The sequence below is a fragment of the Mustelus asterias genome, chromosome 4 (assembly GCF_964213995.1).
Source record: "Mustelus asterias chromosome 4, sMusAst1.hap1.1, whole genome shotgun sequence".
Classification (NCBI taxonomy): domain Eukaryota; kingdom Metazoa; phylum Chordata; class Chondrichthyes; order Carcharhiniformes; family Triakidae; genus Mustelus; species Mustelus asterias.
The window spans coordinates 93221249-93240156 of record NC_135804.1 but is presented as its reverse complement, the minus strand read 5'-3'; the positions used below and the strand labels follow the sequence as shown (position 1 = coordinate 93240156).

The following is an 18908-nucleotide window of genomic DNA, read 5'->3' as shown; positions in this document are numbered from 1 at the left end:
ACCCTGCATCGCCTCCTTTGTATGTGGCCTGCAGCATTAAGTGTCAATCGGGCACTTAGCCTGATGCTGCCAGTTTTCTCTGGATCAAGGACCACGGGGCCCTGGGGACACAGATCCAACCCACCAAGAAGTGGCGGCCAGTCAGAGGCTAACAATTCTTCATTGACCAGAAGCGCCACTGGAGAGGCAGTGCCTACTGCTGTTACTGATCCTGCCCAGGATCAAGAATGGACCACTGGTGCATGATGGCGGGAGGGGAGGCTCAGGATGGAGATGGGATAGACGTTCAGCAGCAGGGGAAGGGGAGTGGGCCTCAATGGCTCCCTCCCTTTCCTGATGGCCATTTCCTTTTCAGGCACTGAGTGCCTTTGAGTGAGGCCTGCCCCCCCAACCAACTCCTGCCCTCTGCCACCTCTCAGAAGCCCACGGGCAACCTACACAGGGCTTGCTTCATAGGATTGTTATTTTCCCATTGCAGGGTGAATGCCAGAAGAGTTGCAATAAGGCCTTTAAGAAGGCATTAATTCTTGGCAGGGCAGGAAGGCCATTCACAGGACTACTAGCCACAGACTTAATCAGGGCAGAGGCAGGAAGGTGACGGATGGGGCCGCCACCCTCCCGCCTGATTAATTGTCGCCCCACCACCAAACTTACCATGGTGGAGGGCATTAAATTTCACTCATTGTTTCTCTAGAACGTATTTAAGCAGATTGTACTCATAAAGTACATTAAAGAAGGTGATGGATCATGTTTGAAGATTCTGCATTGTATCAGGTTAAGTACAAGTAATGTTGTGCAACTGCATGACACCAATTGCAGGGATTTATTTTCCTCACTGATTTATAATTGGTGAGCAAACCTCGCTTGTGAATGCTAATGTTTGTGTAGTGTGTGCCAATCTTTGTACTTGCTATCCAGTAAAGTTCCTCATTAAATGAATGGCACTGACCCAAATACAGATACAATTTATTCATCAAGGCACTGGAATAACATTTTAAGTTGATTTAAAAATTGCACATTATTACATGGCCCAAAATACAACTTTGTTTTGTATGAGAAGATAGCCTCAAGTTGTATATCATGCTGAAAGAACACATGCAGACCAGGAAGAACTTGGGGTTGATAACTGGCTTCTGTTGAACTACTTGATCACATTACAGTTGTCAGATATCTGTGTAGATGCTGTACGTTGGTGTCAAGAGTCCCTTGACTAAGGGAGAGAAAAGTTAATATCTGGGCTTCTGGGTGAGTGAGTTTAAAAAAAAAACCTAAGTTCTCACTCATTGCTCTCCAGTAACCCCTACTAGAGTTGTGCATGTGTTGAATATGGGATCAGGTTCAGGTGTGATGTTCTCTGTAGATGAATAGTCTGCTAACACTCGCTGTGTAGTCTTGGAACATGAAGTTGCCTGTTTAAGATACTGGAGAACATATATCCTGATAAAGTGGTAAAAGAGGAGGGAATCACTAAAATAGGGAGCTGTGCCCTTGGGGAGAACAAGGATGGAAAACTGAATGCCGGAATTTTAATGCCACACCTACTCCGGAATCAGGGCGGGTGAGGCTTGCAGACGGAATTCTCTGTTGGCCTCGGGCGGGATTTTACGAGCCTCGCCTGAATAAGGTCATAAAATCCCGACTGAAATGTCCCATTACGATAGAAATTTGGGGATTTAATTTTTTTATTGGAGCAAGAAAAATGAGCAGTTCTTTGATTTGGAATAATCAGTGATAAGTATCTCTTGTCTATTGACTAATAACTTTAGTTATAGTAACAGCTTTCCCATGTGAATAATAATCATTACCTTCCAGAGCTTCCTGCACTAATAATATTTTTTCCACCTGATTTTTGTTTTAAAGATTATTCCTTGAGAAAAAGGGGAAGAAAATAACAAAGCGGGCGATGAGAAAGTGGTAAAGGCTAATTAGAGAGATGTGAATATAAGGTTATCATGAACTAGATCGTGTAGTTAGATGTGATTTAAGTCTTAAATTTATAACTGGATAAGACTGAGTGTAGAATATTAAGATAAATCGTAGAAATAAGAATAATGATAAAATAAGCATCCGATCATACTACAGATGTGTGATTCTAATGCTGTAGATCTGTGCTTAGCATTTAAAATTAGATGCAGGAGGAGGGCAAGATTGGGGAAAATAGCAACACAAATGTCCAGCATTGATGATCAGGAAAAGTCTGCCCACACCTTGTTGATTGTGGTTTATTTAGCTTTGTGAAGGCAAGGTTTTATATCTGCAGGGGTGTTTTTTTTAATGTGTTTTGCGTTCATAATTTTAAATTTGATTTATAATTTGTAGGAGAGAGTTCCTTACGTTCAGTAGAGCCTAATTAACTCTATAACTAATAGACAAACTGCCACATATATTCAGATCAAAAATATGTGTTCCAGTTTGAGGTTCAAATTGGGGAGCTGTCTTCACAGTAGATCATATCCCCATCCAGGTTCCCATCTCGTGAAATTTATTCTCCAAAGGTGGTGGATCCAGCAGTAGACCAGTGCCAGTGCATCCCAATGGATATAGGAAATGAAATCACTTAATGAGAGGCAAGATAAGCCTGGAGGTAGAGCTCCCATTTAAGTGACACAACAAAAGAGTCATATAGCTGTTATGAGTGTGGCTAACACTGTGAACACTGTGGTTGCAATGAGAAGCAGTGGTGAGAAATGTATTTTCATGCAGAAGCCAACGAAACGGTGGACACTTGAATGGATAAAAGCTTTGTAATGTTGACGCTTATCTTACAAAGCATCATTACTAATAGTTGGATGGAATCTTTGGTGGTGGCGATAGTTCTGATGCTCAGGTGCCTGTCTTAACTTGTCTGTGGGTATACAGTAAGTAATTTAACTCTACGACTGAAAGCAGGATATGGGAGCCTGTTCTAGTTGATATCTGAGCTATATATCAGATGTTAACCTAATCAACAACTGAAAGCTTTGATTAGACTTCATCTGAGATCTACACCTGGCCCTGGTCACTGGAGCCACTCCCTGCTTTGCTCTTTCTATAATTGGGTGAAGCTTTGAGAGTGGGAGAGGAGATGCTCAATTTAAAAGATGGCAGTTAAACATCTGCTATCCAGCTACTGGATCCATCAAATTCTATTAATCTCCAGTGAAGGAAGAGTTGACTGAGAAAGGATATGATAAAAATTAATCAAATAGTAAGTTAAATCATTGCATTCAGGCAAAGAGACACACGTTTAAATTAGGAACAGCCAACTCTAGGGTAAATTTCAGATCGAATCGTGTAGGCAAAAGCAGTGAAATGTGCCAAGATGGTGGCCTGGATTTTCACCATGATGAAGATTGCTCCATTGTGCTGAAAATAGTGGAACTGCCTGAGGATCATAAGCCTGTCCCCGAACACGGCAGTTCCCATTTTCATGGGGGCATTTTACTGCAGAAAATGGTCATTTAACCCATTAGCTACCTCACCTTAAGTGGGATTTTGATAGCCTTGGAGTGTGAAGCCTGAAATGTTCAGATTAAATTAGTTAAAAGCAGGTCTTGGATTTATTTGGATAGCCCGTTGGAAGAGGCAATGTACATGTTTGTATCTGGTCCTAGGACACCTTTGGGAGGTAAACTGCCCTTTGGTGGAGGTCAGGTGCTCTTTGGGGGAGGTAGAAGCCCTTTGGAATGTTCAAAGCAGTGTGTTATTACTGTCAAATTGATTGGAACTGTGAACATATCTGTCAAAATCTACTGTCAGAAGCACCTGTCAAAGGGAATTTTCAACCTGTCAAGTCCAGCCCTGTAAAGCTTTGGAAAAATACATTTCTGGAGAATTAAAAAAAATAAATGATTGCTTGCTATTTCACTCTTATTCTTGGCATAAGGCTGAGGGCTTCCAGGGCAGTATTACTGAAGTGCTGACTGATTTTCCAACCATTCATTATCACAGTAGTGTGCCTACCACTTCACACTTTGATTGACAGCTCCAAGTGGTTATCGGTATTTTGTTGTGGAACTATGAATTCTAATGCTTGTTGTTATAAGGGATTGTGCACTTGAATAATTTTTTGTTGTTCTAAAGCTTTATATAGTAAATTTGTTTTTCTGAATGTGCTTTTTTAAATTTAGTGTAGTAGACAGGACTTTATTTTATAGAATTTTATTTTATCTCAGTCTTTGCCTAAGATGGATAGGAAGTGAGTTGGCAGAATGACTGCTACATATACCTACATTGAAATAGTCACGGCGTTCCAAAGAGCCATTTACTTATGTGAAGAAGGAGGTGTTGGAAGTAATGAATGAAAAAGAGTATCTGCAGCTGTTGGTACAGTTGCTGGTTGGTATATTGATGTGTTGAGATTTGAACATGTGTGCAAAATACCAGTACACATGCAATCTGCTTAGAAATCGAATTTGCTCATAACACTTTGGAAAACAACACAACTCTGCTCAGTCGGTCTCACACTAATTTGGTTTGAAAGTGTGGTAGTGGGTTTCCGCATGTGTTAGCTACATAGCTTACCTCCTTACACCACCCCCATGCGCACACAAAAGCTTTGTCAGACCATGCCCTTGTTACTGCATTGTTAATTTCAATTATATAAAAATACCGATATAAAATTAATATATTGCATTTTTTGAAAATTTTGGTTTTCACTGCCGATTTACTGATTCTGATCTTGTCAATGTTAAGTAACCGTCATCGGCGAACTGAACAGGAGGAGGACGAGGAACTGCTTTCTGAGAGCAAAAAGGCATCGAATGTTTGTGTTCGATTTGAAGAGTCTCCATCCTGTAAGTGAATGACCATCATTTGCTCTGTGAAATTATTCATGGTGGGTAGAGGTCAGATTTTCACAAGTGGCAGCCCATCAGGCTTCTGAGTTCTTTTTCGTTATGACCTGAATCCCTTTCATTTATCCACCCCAAATATTTCTGTGATGTGAATTAAGCTTCATACTTTTAAAATGAGCTGATATGTACATCCTTTGCAATTGCAAAGCAGCGCCTGTAAGTGGTGCTGCTGCACCTATAATATGACATTACATACAATACATGACATTACTCAGTAGTATTGCCATGAATTGGCACAGCAGACAGATTTTAAATACAGTCTGCGTTCCTCATTTTTCTATTAATCACATTTATTCAAAGGCTCATATTTGGGAACGATTTGTGGACTGAATGAAGAGCATCAGCACATCTAAGCATGAGCTTGTGCAAAGGCAATGGGCTCTAACAACATTCTGGTAATAGCTCTTAAGATTTAAATCTCCAGAACTAGGAGCGCCACTAGTCAAACTGTTCCAGTGCAGCTCCAACACTGGCATCTACCCGACAATGTAGAAAATTGCACAGGTATGTCCTGTCCACGAGGAGCAATTATCAAGCAATCAGTCTGTTCTTGATTATCAGTAAAATGAAGGAAGGGGTTATCAACAGTGCTATCAAGCAACACTAATTCAGCTATCAGCTGCTCACTGATGCCCATTTGGATTCCACCAGTTGAAGATGGTCATTGCCTAGCACCTGTATGGTGTAAATGTGACTTATCATTTACCAGCCCCATTACAGCCTTTGTCTAAACATGGACAAAGAGCTGAACTTGAGGTGAGATGAGAGTGATTGCCCTTAACATCATGGCAACATTTGATATAGCATGGCATCAAGGAGCACTTGCAAAACGGAAGTCAGTGGAAATCATGTGGTTATGTCTCCACTGGTTGGAGTCATACCTAGCACAAAGGACGGTGGTTGTTGTAGGTTAATCATCTCAGTTTCAGGAAATCACAGCAAGACTTCCTCAGGGTCGTGTTCTAAGCTCGACCATTTTCAGCTGCTTCATCAATGACTTTCCCTCGATCGTAACGTTAGAAGTGGGGATGTTCACTGATGATTCCACAATAATCAGTACCATTGGCGAAACCTCAGACAATGAGGCAGACCTGGACAACCTTCTGGCTTCGACAGGTATTTGCGCCACACAGGTGAGAATGCCCACACAGGTGAGAATTTTACCATCTCCCTATTATATTCATTGGCATTACCATCGCTGAATTCCCCCACTATTACCATCCTGTGGGGTTATCATTGATCAGAATCTGACCTGGATCAGTCCTATAGATACTGTGGCTACAAAAGCAGGTCAGAGGCTGGGAAATCTGCAGTGAGTAACTCACCTTCTGACTCCCCACAGCGTGATGACCATTGACAAGGCACAGTCTGGAATGTGATTGGATACTCTCCACTTGCCTGAATGAGTGCAGCTTCAACAGCACTCATGAAGCTCAACACCATTGGGGACAAAGCAGACTGCTTGATTGGCACCCACCCACCACCATCAACATTTACTCCCTTCACTACTGGTACACATTGGGAGCTGTGTCTTCTATCTACAAGGTGCTCTGCAGCACCTCACCAAGGTTCATTTTAACAACACCTTCCAAACCCAAGATCCCTTCCACCTAGAAGGACAAGGGCAATAGCTGCATGAGAACATCACCAACTGCACGTTCCCCAGCAAGCCACTCACCATCTTGATTGTCAGCTATCTCACCGTTCCTTCACTGTCGCTGGGTCAAATTCCTGCAACTCCTTCCCGAGCAGGACTGTGGGTATAACTGCACCATGTGGACTCCAGTGGTTCAAGAAGGTCAAGGGCAGTTAGGGATGGGCAATAAATGTTGGCCTAACCAGTGATGTCCACACCCATGAAAGAATAATTTACAAAGAGGAACCTTCTTTCTTTTATTTAAAAAAAATTGTTCATGGGATGTGGCCGTCGCTGGCTGGGCCAGCATTAAGCACATCCCGGAGTGCTGTGGATTTGGAGTCACATGTAGGCCAAACCAGGTAAGGACGACAGTTTTGCCGATGGGCTGTTACGACGATTGAAAAAGGTTTTCATACTTCTGTTTTTATTTAATGAATTCAAGTTTCACCATCTGCTGTGTTGGGATTTGAACCCGGGTCCCCAGAGCATTACCCAACATTACTAGTCCACTGACAATATCACTACGCCATTGACTCCCCTAGTGAAGCAAAGTAATTTATATGTACATACTTTTCACACTAGTTTAAAAAAATACTAAAACATGGGTATTCAAAATGTCTGTTAACTGTGTTATCTGGTGTAATGACATTCAATTCATGTAAGGTCGTTATTATTAATGTTATTTTATGAATAAAATGTCTTGGGTCTAAATGTGATCTGTTTGGAGGGGGAGTGAGAGAAATTCATCACGTTGATACTCTGTTTGAAATTCCATTGTGTATTTGCACTAACATTTTGCTGAAAACTATTGCCAAGAGCAATTATTTTGTAACAAGTGAAAATAATGGCATTTTAGGCTCTATGGTCCAAATAAAGTGGTGTTGCAGTCTTTTGAGGATTGTGGCTAGGTTGCATTGTAAACTGGATTCACTTGTAGCTTCTTTTAGGGTTATTTTTAAAGTAATTTTCAAGTAATTAATCGCCTTCTAGACAATGGATGGAATTGCTTAGTTTGCAAATGTAGGATTAAAATTATACTGATTGCATTTCAATTTTCCTTTTGGCTTCTAGATGTGAAATCAGGAACGCTTCGAGACTATCAGATACGAGGGTTGAACTGGATGATCTCCCTCTATGAAAATGGCATAAATGGTATCCTTGCTGACGAAATGGTAAGGGGTGGGGACTTTTGCGGAGCAGAATTGTTAGTGAATTCATCTAATTTTAAATGCTGAAGCTAAATTAACGGTGTTGAGAGGTCTAGCGGATGATTATTGTTGAACATATGCCTCCTGATTTAGAGGTTAAACTGGATGAATAATGCCCCAAAACACACTGCAAAAATTGTAGCTAAAACTGGGGAACCATCGCTGTCTTCATAAAATAGTTCCACTATGACACAAGGCGGTGCACCTCCTGCTTAACTCCAGGGCCACCTCATCATCTTTCAGCACCTACGGGATGCACTGTTTTCACAGAAGATTTTCACAGTAACTTCATTGCAGTGTTAACGTAAGCCTACTTGTGATACTAATAAATATATTTGTTGTAGCGAGTGCCGTCACTCTTACTTATTGTCTTCAGATAACTGAAGAGTTTCATGGGGAAATCAGATGCCGAGGGTGTAGCTAAAAAAATCATCGGGTCAGTGCCAAGAATATTGTAAACATATTCATTAGCTTAAATTGTTTTCTTAGTTCAGTCCAACATTGCTCACAGTTAATTTCACCTAGGACTGGATTTTACTGGACACTGTTCCCTACTGCCCCGACTAAAACATCATTCATGAGCCTGCCCACGAGAATGCCAGCTGCTACACAGCCATTTAATGTTTGATCGGGCATTAATTGGCTCAGGGGAGGAAGCTATCGACCAATTGGATATAGACCAGCAGCTCTGTGGTACAGCAGCGCCATGTTCAAATAGTGGCCACTGCTGCGACTACAGGAAGTCCCTGAAGAAGAAGAAGAAGAGATTATGGAGGCCGGACTGAATCCAGTGTAATGCTAGCCCTAAGTGATGGGCTCACCAACACACCAAGGAGGGGAAAGGTGGGTTAGGGGGCAGATTTGAGAGACAAGGGACTGGGGTGGTTTCTGCTGGACTCGAGGCATGCAAGCGGACCCCCCCCCCCCCTCACCTCTGCCCTTGCCCAACAGCAGATCACTTGGTTAAAATGACCAGGCTATCCACTTGGCATGAGTCTCCTGCTGCCGTGGGTAAAATAGCAACAAGGGTGGGATGAGGCACTGAAGTGGATACTAACTTTGCCCTAATGCCTCCAGTGCTTCCCATAAAATGGATGACAGGTTGGTGGCCTGCAGGCCATGTACTGCATATTGTGAGCCTCCCACCCCAATCTTCAAATATACCAGTGGGAGAGCATAAAATCCAGCCCCTAATTTTAGGAGGGGGGGAAATAATCAAAATTAAAGGTTGAAGTATAATGTGCCAGTGCAAAGTTGAGAGAGGATTTAACTCTCCGTTTGAGAGACTGGAGCCTCCCACTTCACCATAATATGACTTGTCACTTGCTTTGGGATTTTATACCTGAGTAACATTATACATTTTACATTGATATAAATCTGAAACCTCGTAATTAATTCAGCAAGCTGGAATAATTTTGCTGTTTAAAAACAATGCTATCTCTATTTTTTTTTAATAGGGTCTTGGTAAAACACTACAGACTATTGCATTGCTGGGCTACTTGAAACACTACAGGAATATACCTGGGCCCCACATGGTTTTGGTACCAAAGTCCACATTGCACAATTGGATAAAAGAGTTCAAGCGATGGGTTCCATCACTTCGTGCAGTTTGTCTTATTGGAGACAAGGATCAAAGGGTAAAGAAACCTATTTGAAAAGTATTTCTAAATATGCCTGTGTGTACACAGTTTCTGCTTGGATAACCTTTAATATTTTTCAGAGTCTTTTCAAGTAAAAAAAATGACTATATGTGTATTCCCATCTTCAATGTTTATCGCACTTCCTTTTCTGAAGACACTGACTCTTACTGAAATGTGTTTTTTTTGGTTATTTATCATCTCCAAATCTGGGTGTCTGAGGAACCTTTCTTCATGTGTGTGAAGTGAGACGGTGAGTGTTGGCAGTCCTGTGACCACACGATTGTCATTGCTGAGCCTAACTGTATAATTATCTGATGTTCGCAAGTTCACGCCTCACAGGAGAAATCATTGGATTCATAAATGCTAGAACTGCGGCTGATGTATTATTTTCCCTCCCACACTAGGGTTGTGAAAACCAGTAGTTTCCCTAATAGTGACCCAGCTAAGAGCTAACCGTGTATTGAATATGTGACCTTCTGGTCACTGTGGCACAACTTGGTGATTTTCTGTGCATGCATGTGGATGCATCTATTCCCACTCCATAGTCACAATCTCTTGTTGCTAATAAATATTTTCAGTGATCCCCTTCGAGCACTGCAGGAACAGTGCATACTGCCTTAAAGATTTCCAATTAAGTTAAATCAAACACTGTATTTTTATTTCTGTACTTTTGAGCAGATCAGAGTGCCACCTGGAACTGAGAAAATGTGTTGTTTCGCTGACAAATAAATATTTGCAGATTTTATTTTTATTTATTCAAGGGATGTCGGTATCTCTGGCTGGGCCATCATCATTGCCCATCTTTAGCTCCCCTTGAAAAGGTGACTTATTGAACCGCTGCATTCTCTGAGGTGTAGGTACACTCACAGTGCTTTAAAAAAAATTTATTCATGGAACCTGGGTGCCACTGGCTGTATAGATGTGAACAGTGGAAGGGATATGTTGTTTGATACCATCCGGCAGTCTTTGGGACATACAGCTTACATACCTCATACAGGCACTGAAATTCCAATACTGCATTACTCATTTGTGTGATAGGCTTGATGGCAGCATCCAGTTAGTGGTTGACACCACTCATGTTGCTACTGCAAAGAAGCAGCGTGAACCAACTGTTACTCAAATCTTTGAGATGCCTTGCCTTTCCAGGGTAATCTGAGGTAAGCTGGATACTTTTTGGGGCCAAAAATGATATACAGCACAAAATGATCTGATCAGGGTAATCATTGTCTCCCAGGATGCTTTTGATGCACCCTATTTCAGCATCAAGCTTAAATGGTGAGCAAATGTCTCTGGCCCTATTTACGAAGTTGCTGATGAGGCCAATTTTATAGCATATGTGACTGTAAGTGAAGCTAGCTGTTTCAGTTGCTACAATGTTTACTGTAAGTTTTGTATATATTAATACACGGCCTTGGTTTTGCAGACAGAAAGAACATGTGCACACATTGTGCCTGTATCAGCTAAACATAATAAGTGAAAGCCACTCACTGGTTCATTCTTCAGGGCAGTGCCGTGACCAATCAGAGTCAAGCTGCCTGGTTTAAAGTTCAAAGAATGCTTGACAGTTAACTGTCAGCCCCCATCACCTGATGCAATCTCCATGGCAATGCCTCTACCAACCAGAATTCACTTGGCAACCAATCAGCACTCCCTTCATACAGTATAAAGTTGTTGTTTCCCCTGACATAGGTATTCTTGTGAACTATCCTGATGGGTGCAAGACGAAAAGCTTTGATTAAAAAAAGACTCCTGTCAGCATTACTTAGGTGATAAAGTACAAAATGACCAGTTGGGTTGCACAGAAGAGATGCTGATGAGATAATAACTCTTAAAAGGAAAATACATAAATAATAGGAAAACGTATTTTTAAGGGAATGGCAGAGGGCTAGTGAATGGGACAAAATGCATGACTGAAATGGGCACACTGGCCGATATGGCGACCTTCTGTGCTGTAAGCTTTCTATAGCACAGAAGATCCTAGGTTCCACTGTTGATCTATATCGGGTTAGTTAATGCCTGTCAGAAAGGCAAATGGCTGCTTCAGTTGGCTCATTGCCCCGTTGGCAGAGAGAGGAGGGAGAAAAATATCAGCCAGCGTTCTTACTCCTCCCCCCTGCTCCAGAATACAAGTGCGATGATAGGATGAGACCAGAATTTAATGATTGCCAACATTTGCTGCCTTGGATCACACAAGAGTAATGATTTTTTTTATTGCACAGATTTATTAAAAAGTTGACATTTTCATTGCCCCATAGGACTTTTAATATAAAATTGTGGTAGTCAAGCAGGAAATTGTGTCGTAATTTGTGGACATTTTCATGGGATGTCACGATGTGACAAATTACTTGCTGTAAGAGCGGCCACTTGGATGAATGACTCGAGGGTGTTGAGTAACTCGAACTGGGAACTGTATCTCAATGGGGCTTTGGAAGACGAGATAATAAAATGGAAGGGATTAAACAAATCGACAATGTCTTTTACAACCCCTGGAAGAATGTGCTTCTGTTCTCAGGGACTGAAGAAGGTGTCATATCCGTGGTTATAATTTTTTGTGGATCTTGACAAGGTGGATGTGGAGAGGATGTTTCCTCTTGTGGGAGAATTTGGAACTAGGGGTAACTGTTTAAAAATAATGGGTCACCCATTTTAAATGGAGATGAGGTGAAATTCTTTCACTCCAGAGGGTTGTGAGGCTTTGGAACTCCTGAAAGGTTTGTGGAAGCAGAGACTTTGAATATTTGTAGGCAGAGGTGGGTAGATTCTTGGTGACAGGTTATTGGAAGTGGGCAGAATGCAGATTTGAGGTTACTATCAGATCAACCATGATCTTGTTAAATGGCAGAGCAAGCTCGAGGGACAACTCCTGCTCCTTGTTCATATGACTGCATGTGTTAAACTCTCTGATTTACACCTAGGCTGCCTTTATTCGGGATATTATGATGCCAGGAGAATGGGATGTCTGTGTTACATCATACGAAATGGTCATAAAAGAAAAATCAGTTTTCAAAAAGTTCAACTGGAGATACTTGGTAATTGATGAAGCTCACAGAATCAAGAATGAAAAGTCAAAGGTAAGAACGTTATCTGTTGATGCCAATTTGTAGATGCAGTCCTCACCTGAGCTGGATGTAGGGCTGGGTGAAGGGTGAGGTCTTTTGAAGTGGATGAAATAATTTTAAGTCACAATGTGACGACATGAGAACTGCGAGGCTATATCTATCAGAAAAGGATGAACAGGGTTAGTTGTCTCTTTTCTCAGAAAGAGACGGCTGCGGCAAAGAACAGTACAACACAGGAACAAGCCCCTCGGCCCATCAAGTCTGTGGCTAACACAGATGCCTCTCTCATATTTTCTTGCCTCCTATGTAGTCCGAATCCCTCTATTCCCTGCCTATTCATGTATCCACACAGATGCCTCTTCAATGTTGTGATAGAATCTGCTTCCACCACCTCCTCCGGCAGCGTGTTCCAGGCATTCAGCACCTTCTGTGTGACAAACACGCCCCTTACATCTCTTTTAAATTTTCCCTCTCTCACTCTCAACCTATGCCCCTGGAGTGATTGACCCTTCAACCCTGGGAAAAAGACTGTGACTATCCACTCAATTCAAGCCTGTCATAATCTTTGTAAACCTCTGTCAGTTTCCACCCCCCCCCCCCCCCCCCCCCTCCTCATCCTCTGACTCTCCAGTAAAAATAATTGAGGCAATAGAGTTCCTTTAAAAGCTTTAACATGAAAAGTTTTAATAGGGTGGATGCAGAGGGATAAAGGAACTTTCAAAAGGGATTTGATAAATTCTTTGGAAAAAAGAGTTTGCAGGGATATGAGGAACAAACAAGGGAGTAGGACTAACAAATGATTTGAAAGAGCTGGTGTATGCTCAGTGGGTCAAATGGCCTCCTTCTGAATTGTACTATTCTATCATTCTATTCCATTTCTATATTATTGACTTTACAAGGTCATCTCTGATGACAAGAGCACTATTGTAGGCTCCGCATTCTACTATTATCAGCAAGCTAGGGAACCAACCCTGGTTCAATGAGGAATATACAAGAACATGCCAGGAGCAACACAGGAACATATAAAAGTGAGATGCCATCTTGGTGAAGTTACAACACAGGAAATCCCAGTGATGTCCTGGGATTGAGTTGATTGACCTCCATTGAGCACAACTATTTTGTCCACCTTTGTGCTGGTTATGACTCCAACCAGTGAAGAACTTTCCCTGATTTCCATTGAATTCAGTTTTCCTCAGGCTCCTTGGTGCGGAAAAGGCTTGAGGGGCGTAACAGTGGCATGATGGTTAGCGCTGCTGCTTCCCAGCGCCAGGGACCCGGGTTCAATTCTGGCCTTGGGTCACTCTGTCTGTGTGGAGTTTGCACATTTTCCCTGTGTCTGCATGCGCTTCCTCCAGGTTCTCCAGTTTCCTCCCACAGTATAAAGATGTGCAAGTTGATTGGCCATGTTAAATTGACATTTAGTGTCAGGGGACTAGCAGGATAAATATGTGTGGTTGAGGGAGTAGGGCCTGGGTGGGATTGTGGTCAGTGCAGACCCGATGGGCCGAATGACCTCCTTCTGCATTGTAGGGATTCTATGAGACATTAGCGAACTCCTGCTCATGGTCCATATGATTGTATGTGTAAAGTCTCTCTGATTTACATCTAGGCTACCTTTATTCGGGATATGCATTCTACACAGCACAACAGCATGTTTCATAGAGAACCAAGTGATCCCACAATCAATAGATCAACTAAAAGCTTTGCTGTCTAAATACATCCAATGTAAATAACGGTGGATAAGTAAAACACAAACACGATCAACTGTCTCAGTAGTGGTGAAACCCAACTCATGAGAGCAGAACATCAGCCAGGAGTGCTGATCCATCTCCACTTCTTCCTGAGGTCCCCATCACAAAATACCATCTTCAGCCAATTCAATTCACTCTACATGTTTTCAAGAAATGATTGAATGCACCAGATATTGCAAAGGCTTTGGATCCAGACAACATCTTGGCTGCAATATTGAAGACTTGCACTGGAGAACTAGCCACATTTCTAGCCAGGGAACGCCACTGTAGCTAACATTGGCAGCTACTTAACAATAATAAAAAATGGAAAATTGCTCAGATATTGTCTGTCCACAAAAGGCAGGGCAAATTCAATCCAACACACTACTGTTGCATCAGTATACTGTCAATCATCAGCAAACTGATGGAAGGGATCATTGACAAAGTTATTGGCACTTCATCACCAATAACCTGCTCACTGATGCTCAGTTTGGATTCTGCTGGACGCATTTGTTCCTGACCTCATTGCAGCCTTAGTCCAAACACAGACAAAAGAATGAATCCCTGAGGTGAAGTGAGAGTGATTGCCCTTGACATCAAGGCAGCATTAGACCGAATGTGGCATCAGGGGGCCTGAGGTGAAATGAATTCAATGGAAATCCGGGGGTGGAGGAGTCATAACCAGCATAAAGGAAAATAGTTGTGATCATTGGAGGCCGATCAACTCGATCCCAGGACATCACTGCAGGAGTTCCTCAGGGCAGTCAGTGCCCTAGGCCCAGCCATCTTCAGCTGCTTCATCAATGATCTTCCCTGCATTATAAGGATAGAAGTGGGATATTTGCTAATGATTGCACAGTGTTCAGCATCATTTGCAACTCCTTGGTTAATGAAGCAACCCATTCTTTCATGCAACAAAACATTGCCAGCATTCAAGTTTGAGGTGTTAAGTGGTAAGTAACATAAATGCTACACAAGGGCCAGGCAATGACTGAAAGACAGTCCACTATCTATAAAGCACATGTCAGGAACATGATAGAATAAACGTGGCTTTAGCAACACTCAAGAAGCTCAACACCATCCAAGACAACAGGATCACTGCCCAATTGATTGGCACCCCATCCACCACCTTAGTGGCAGCATGTGTACCATCCACAAGATACATTGCAGCAACTCACCAAGCCTCTTTCGACAGCACCTTCCAAAACCCACAACATTTGCCTCATGGACAACAGATGCATGGAACTCCCCTCGAAGCCACACACCAATTGTTGAGCTTCCTTTCTTGATAGCTGCAAGTTCTTCATGCCTCACAGCCAAACAATAAAGTGCTGAGAACACAGACTTCAAAAAACAGCTTAATCCTAATCGTTAGCTGGAGGTTATTCCATGCACATTTTGTGAGTTGGCCAAATCTAGCTGCTTTGCCGGTGCATGTATCGTGTTCTTCATCAAAAAACAGATTGTCTGACCGTCATGGTGGATCCTAATTGCAGAACATGCCAGCTACTTCCAATTGGGGTGCTGTTTTAAAGTAAAATAAAGTTTATTAGTCACAAGTAAAGCTTACATTAACACTGCAATTCCCCTAGTCGCCACATTCCGGCATCCGTTCGGGTCAGTGCACCTAAGCAGCACGTCCTTCAGACTGTGGGGGGAAACTGGAGCACCTGGAGGAGACCCATGCAGGCACGGGGAGAATGTGCAAACTCCGCATAGGCAGTGACCCAAGCCGGGAATTGAACCCGGGTCCCTGGCGCTGTGAGGCAGCAGTGCTTGCCACTGTGCTGCCCCTTGATCACACAAAACTTGGTTTTGTGTGATCAAGGGGCAGGGATGTGACAACCTGTCCCATTACCGTGGTTTTCCTGATGCTTAAAGTATAGTAGAACAAGTCACAGGCATGGGAGAGACAATTGTGAGTGCTGCAACATAAATAGGCCTGTTTTCACTTGGTGATTTAAATCCCGCTGCTTTACAGAGCAGTTTTAAACAAAAACATTTGCAGTTTAGATCCATATATCAAACTTATTAAAAAGCACTATTCCACATGTAGTTGGTCATGGACTAGGGAAAGGAATAATTCATCCTTTTAAACCCATGCTGCACAGTTTATGATTGATTTTCAAAAAAATTGACTGGTGAGATATTTCAAATCCACTAATGAATTAACTGGATTCCGGCAAAGAGACTAAACCTGTGAAGTGGCAGTAGGAGAAGAGTGAACTGGGGTCAGTTTGAAAATCTCAGATGAGTAACTTCCCAGTTTGAAGCCCTGCACAAGAAAAGAATTGGTTTGGATTTCCAAGAAATTGTTTGGATTAATATAGTTTCACAGTGGAGATGGAATGCTGTTCATTTTAAATTTTACAGAGCTTAGCTTCGTTCTTTGAGTTGTAATCTTATTATTTTATTCCAAGGAGTTGGAAGGTTGCCTACTGTGAATGTGTAACTTCATTTTATTTATTTTTTTGCTTAAATTTTTCAAAACAAATTTTCTTTTGATACTTTTGATTTAAAACGTCTGATGCAATGCTGTTTCATTCTGTAAGATTGATTTTACAGGGTCATTAGTGCAGTAGCTAAATACAGCGATGAGATTGGCTTTGCTGTTATTTCCCAAGCATGTTTTTTAAAAAATCTAATTCGCTGCCAAGACCAGAATAAACACGAGCATGTGTACTGTTGTCAAAATTATTCCATCAGTACACAAAACAAATTCAGAGCAACGTAGTAAGTTGGCGGTAAGAACATAAACTTGCAATATGCTGTCGACACAATGCGACTTGCAGAATCAGAATAGGCCCGACAGACTAATGTAGATCAAGAAAAAGCTGGAAGCTTAGAATAAGCAAAAAGATAAAAAATAATGGTAGAAGGAATACATTAGAAGAAACTAGAGTGAAGAATGAAGTGGATGTTGTCATGCTGGAATAAGTAGATAAGTTTGTCTAATTGGGACAAATAATAACAGAAGATGTGATGCCGAAGTCAGAAGAAGGATAAAAATAGCCAGAAGGAATTTTTTGAAGATGAAAGATGTATTAACAACAAGAAAACTCAAGCTTGGATCAAGTAAAAACTCATAAGATGCGACATTCCATCCACTTTCCTGTATGCCTCAGAAACTTAGAGAATAAAGAAAGATCTGTGGCAGCAAATAGTGGCCTTTGAAATATGGATGCTAAAGATGTCTGCTGAAAATTTCACATACAGACCTTAAGAACAATTGAAGACATGCTTAAAATTGCAAGAGCAAAAAGAATTCTAAACAGTGATATTCAGAAAAGAAAATGTGTTCAGGCCATTTCCTTCTTCTAGATGGATGTCACAGAGTGGGTGCAGATGAGTTGCAGTGGATGTGTGAAAAAGGCACAACACAGACAAGTGTGACATACCGTGACTGAAGATTCCTGATATGAGTAGGTACATGCAGGATGGGACAGGAGGTACAAAGAAGAGCAAGGGAGTTCTCCCGAGTGTCCTAGCCAATACTTCTTCCTGAATCAACATCTCTAAAACAGATGTGAGGAGGCGGTGGCATAGCAGTAAAGTCACTGCTGGATAACCAATCCAGAGGCCCCAGCTAATGCCCTGGTGACATGGATTCAAATCCCACCAAGGCATCTGGTGGAATTTAAGTTAAGTTAATAAATCTGGAATTAAAAGCTCGTCTTAGTAATGGTGATCATGAAACAATTATCATAAAAACCCATCCCATTCTCTAATGTACTTTAAGGAAGGAAATCTGCCGTTCTTACCCGATGTGGCCTACACCAGACCCACAGCAATGTGGTTGGCTCTTAAAGCCTCTGAAATGGCCTAACAAGGCACTCAGTTGTATCAAAATCGCTATGAAGACTAAAAGGCGCCGACCTAGGCACCGGAAACGACAGCAGCAAACCTTGTCCTGTCAACCCTATCAACCCTCATCACAAACATCAGGAGGCATGTACCAAAATTGAGAGTCGAGTTAAGCAAAAGTCTGACGTAGCCAAAGTAATTGAATCATACTTTGCAGACAATGTGCAGACACCACCAACAACATCTCTGGGTATGTCCTGTCCCACTGACTTGACAGAACCACTGGAGGTGACAACCTGTGGTATTCAGTCAAGAGGGAGTTACCTGAAAGTTCTCATAATTGACTCTGGACCTCATGAAGTCTCATGGCATCAGGTCAAACGTGGGCAAGGAAACCTCCTGATGTTTTTAAAAATTGATTCAAGGGATGTGGACATTGCTCATTTATTTCCCATCCTTGATTGGAAAGTATATGCTGGCTTCGCAGTGACACCCACATCCCATGAATGAATAAATTAAAAAAAAATATCAAGTCATTATCATATATCATAACTGTATTTGTAGGAATTTGCTTTGTGCAAATCAACTGCTACTTTTCCTACATTACAATGTGACTACACTTCAAAAGTACCTCATTGGGTGTAATGGGCTAACCTGAGGTTTGTGAAAGATACTGACAAAGTGCAAATCTTCTTTTTAATGTCGTTGTAACTTTGTGTAAGTGAATATTGTAACGTAATTTTTTGTAAAATATTTCTTTTACTCTTTCACCTGCTCAATGTTGCCAACTTTTCTTTCTCTTCACAGCTGTCTGAAATAGTTCGGGAGTTTAAGTCCACAAACCGTTTGCTACTGACAGGGACGCCATTGCAGAATAATCTTCATGAACTGTGGGCATTGCTCAACTTCCTGTTGCCTGATGTGTTCAATTCTGCTGATGTGAGTTGAGGTCACTTTGGTCGAGAATGTCCAGTGTTCGTAGCTACCCTGCCC

General features: G+C 41.8%; 1 protein-coding gene across 1 annotated transcript in view; it reads left to right on the top strand.

Moving 5' to 3' along the window:
• Positions 1–18908, top strand: part of smarca1 (SNF2 related chromatin remodeling ATPase 1) — a 79251-nt gene that overhangs the window by 16663 nt on the left and 43680 nt on the right. The window contains exons 5-9 of the mRNA XM_078211368.1: positions 4675–4775; positions 7546–7646; positions 9140–9319; positions 12238–12393; positions 18723–18854. Of these exons, the coding sequence (XP_078067494.1) occupies positions 4675–4775; positions 7546–7646; positions 9140–9319; positions 12238–12393; positions 18723–18854 (670 nt within the window). The remainder of the gene's footprint in view (positions 1–4674; positions 4776–7545; positions 7647–9139; positions 9320–12237; positions 12394–18722; positions 18855–18908) is intronic.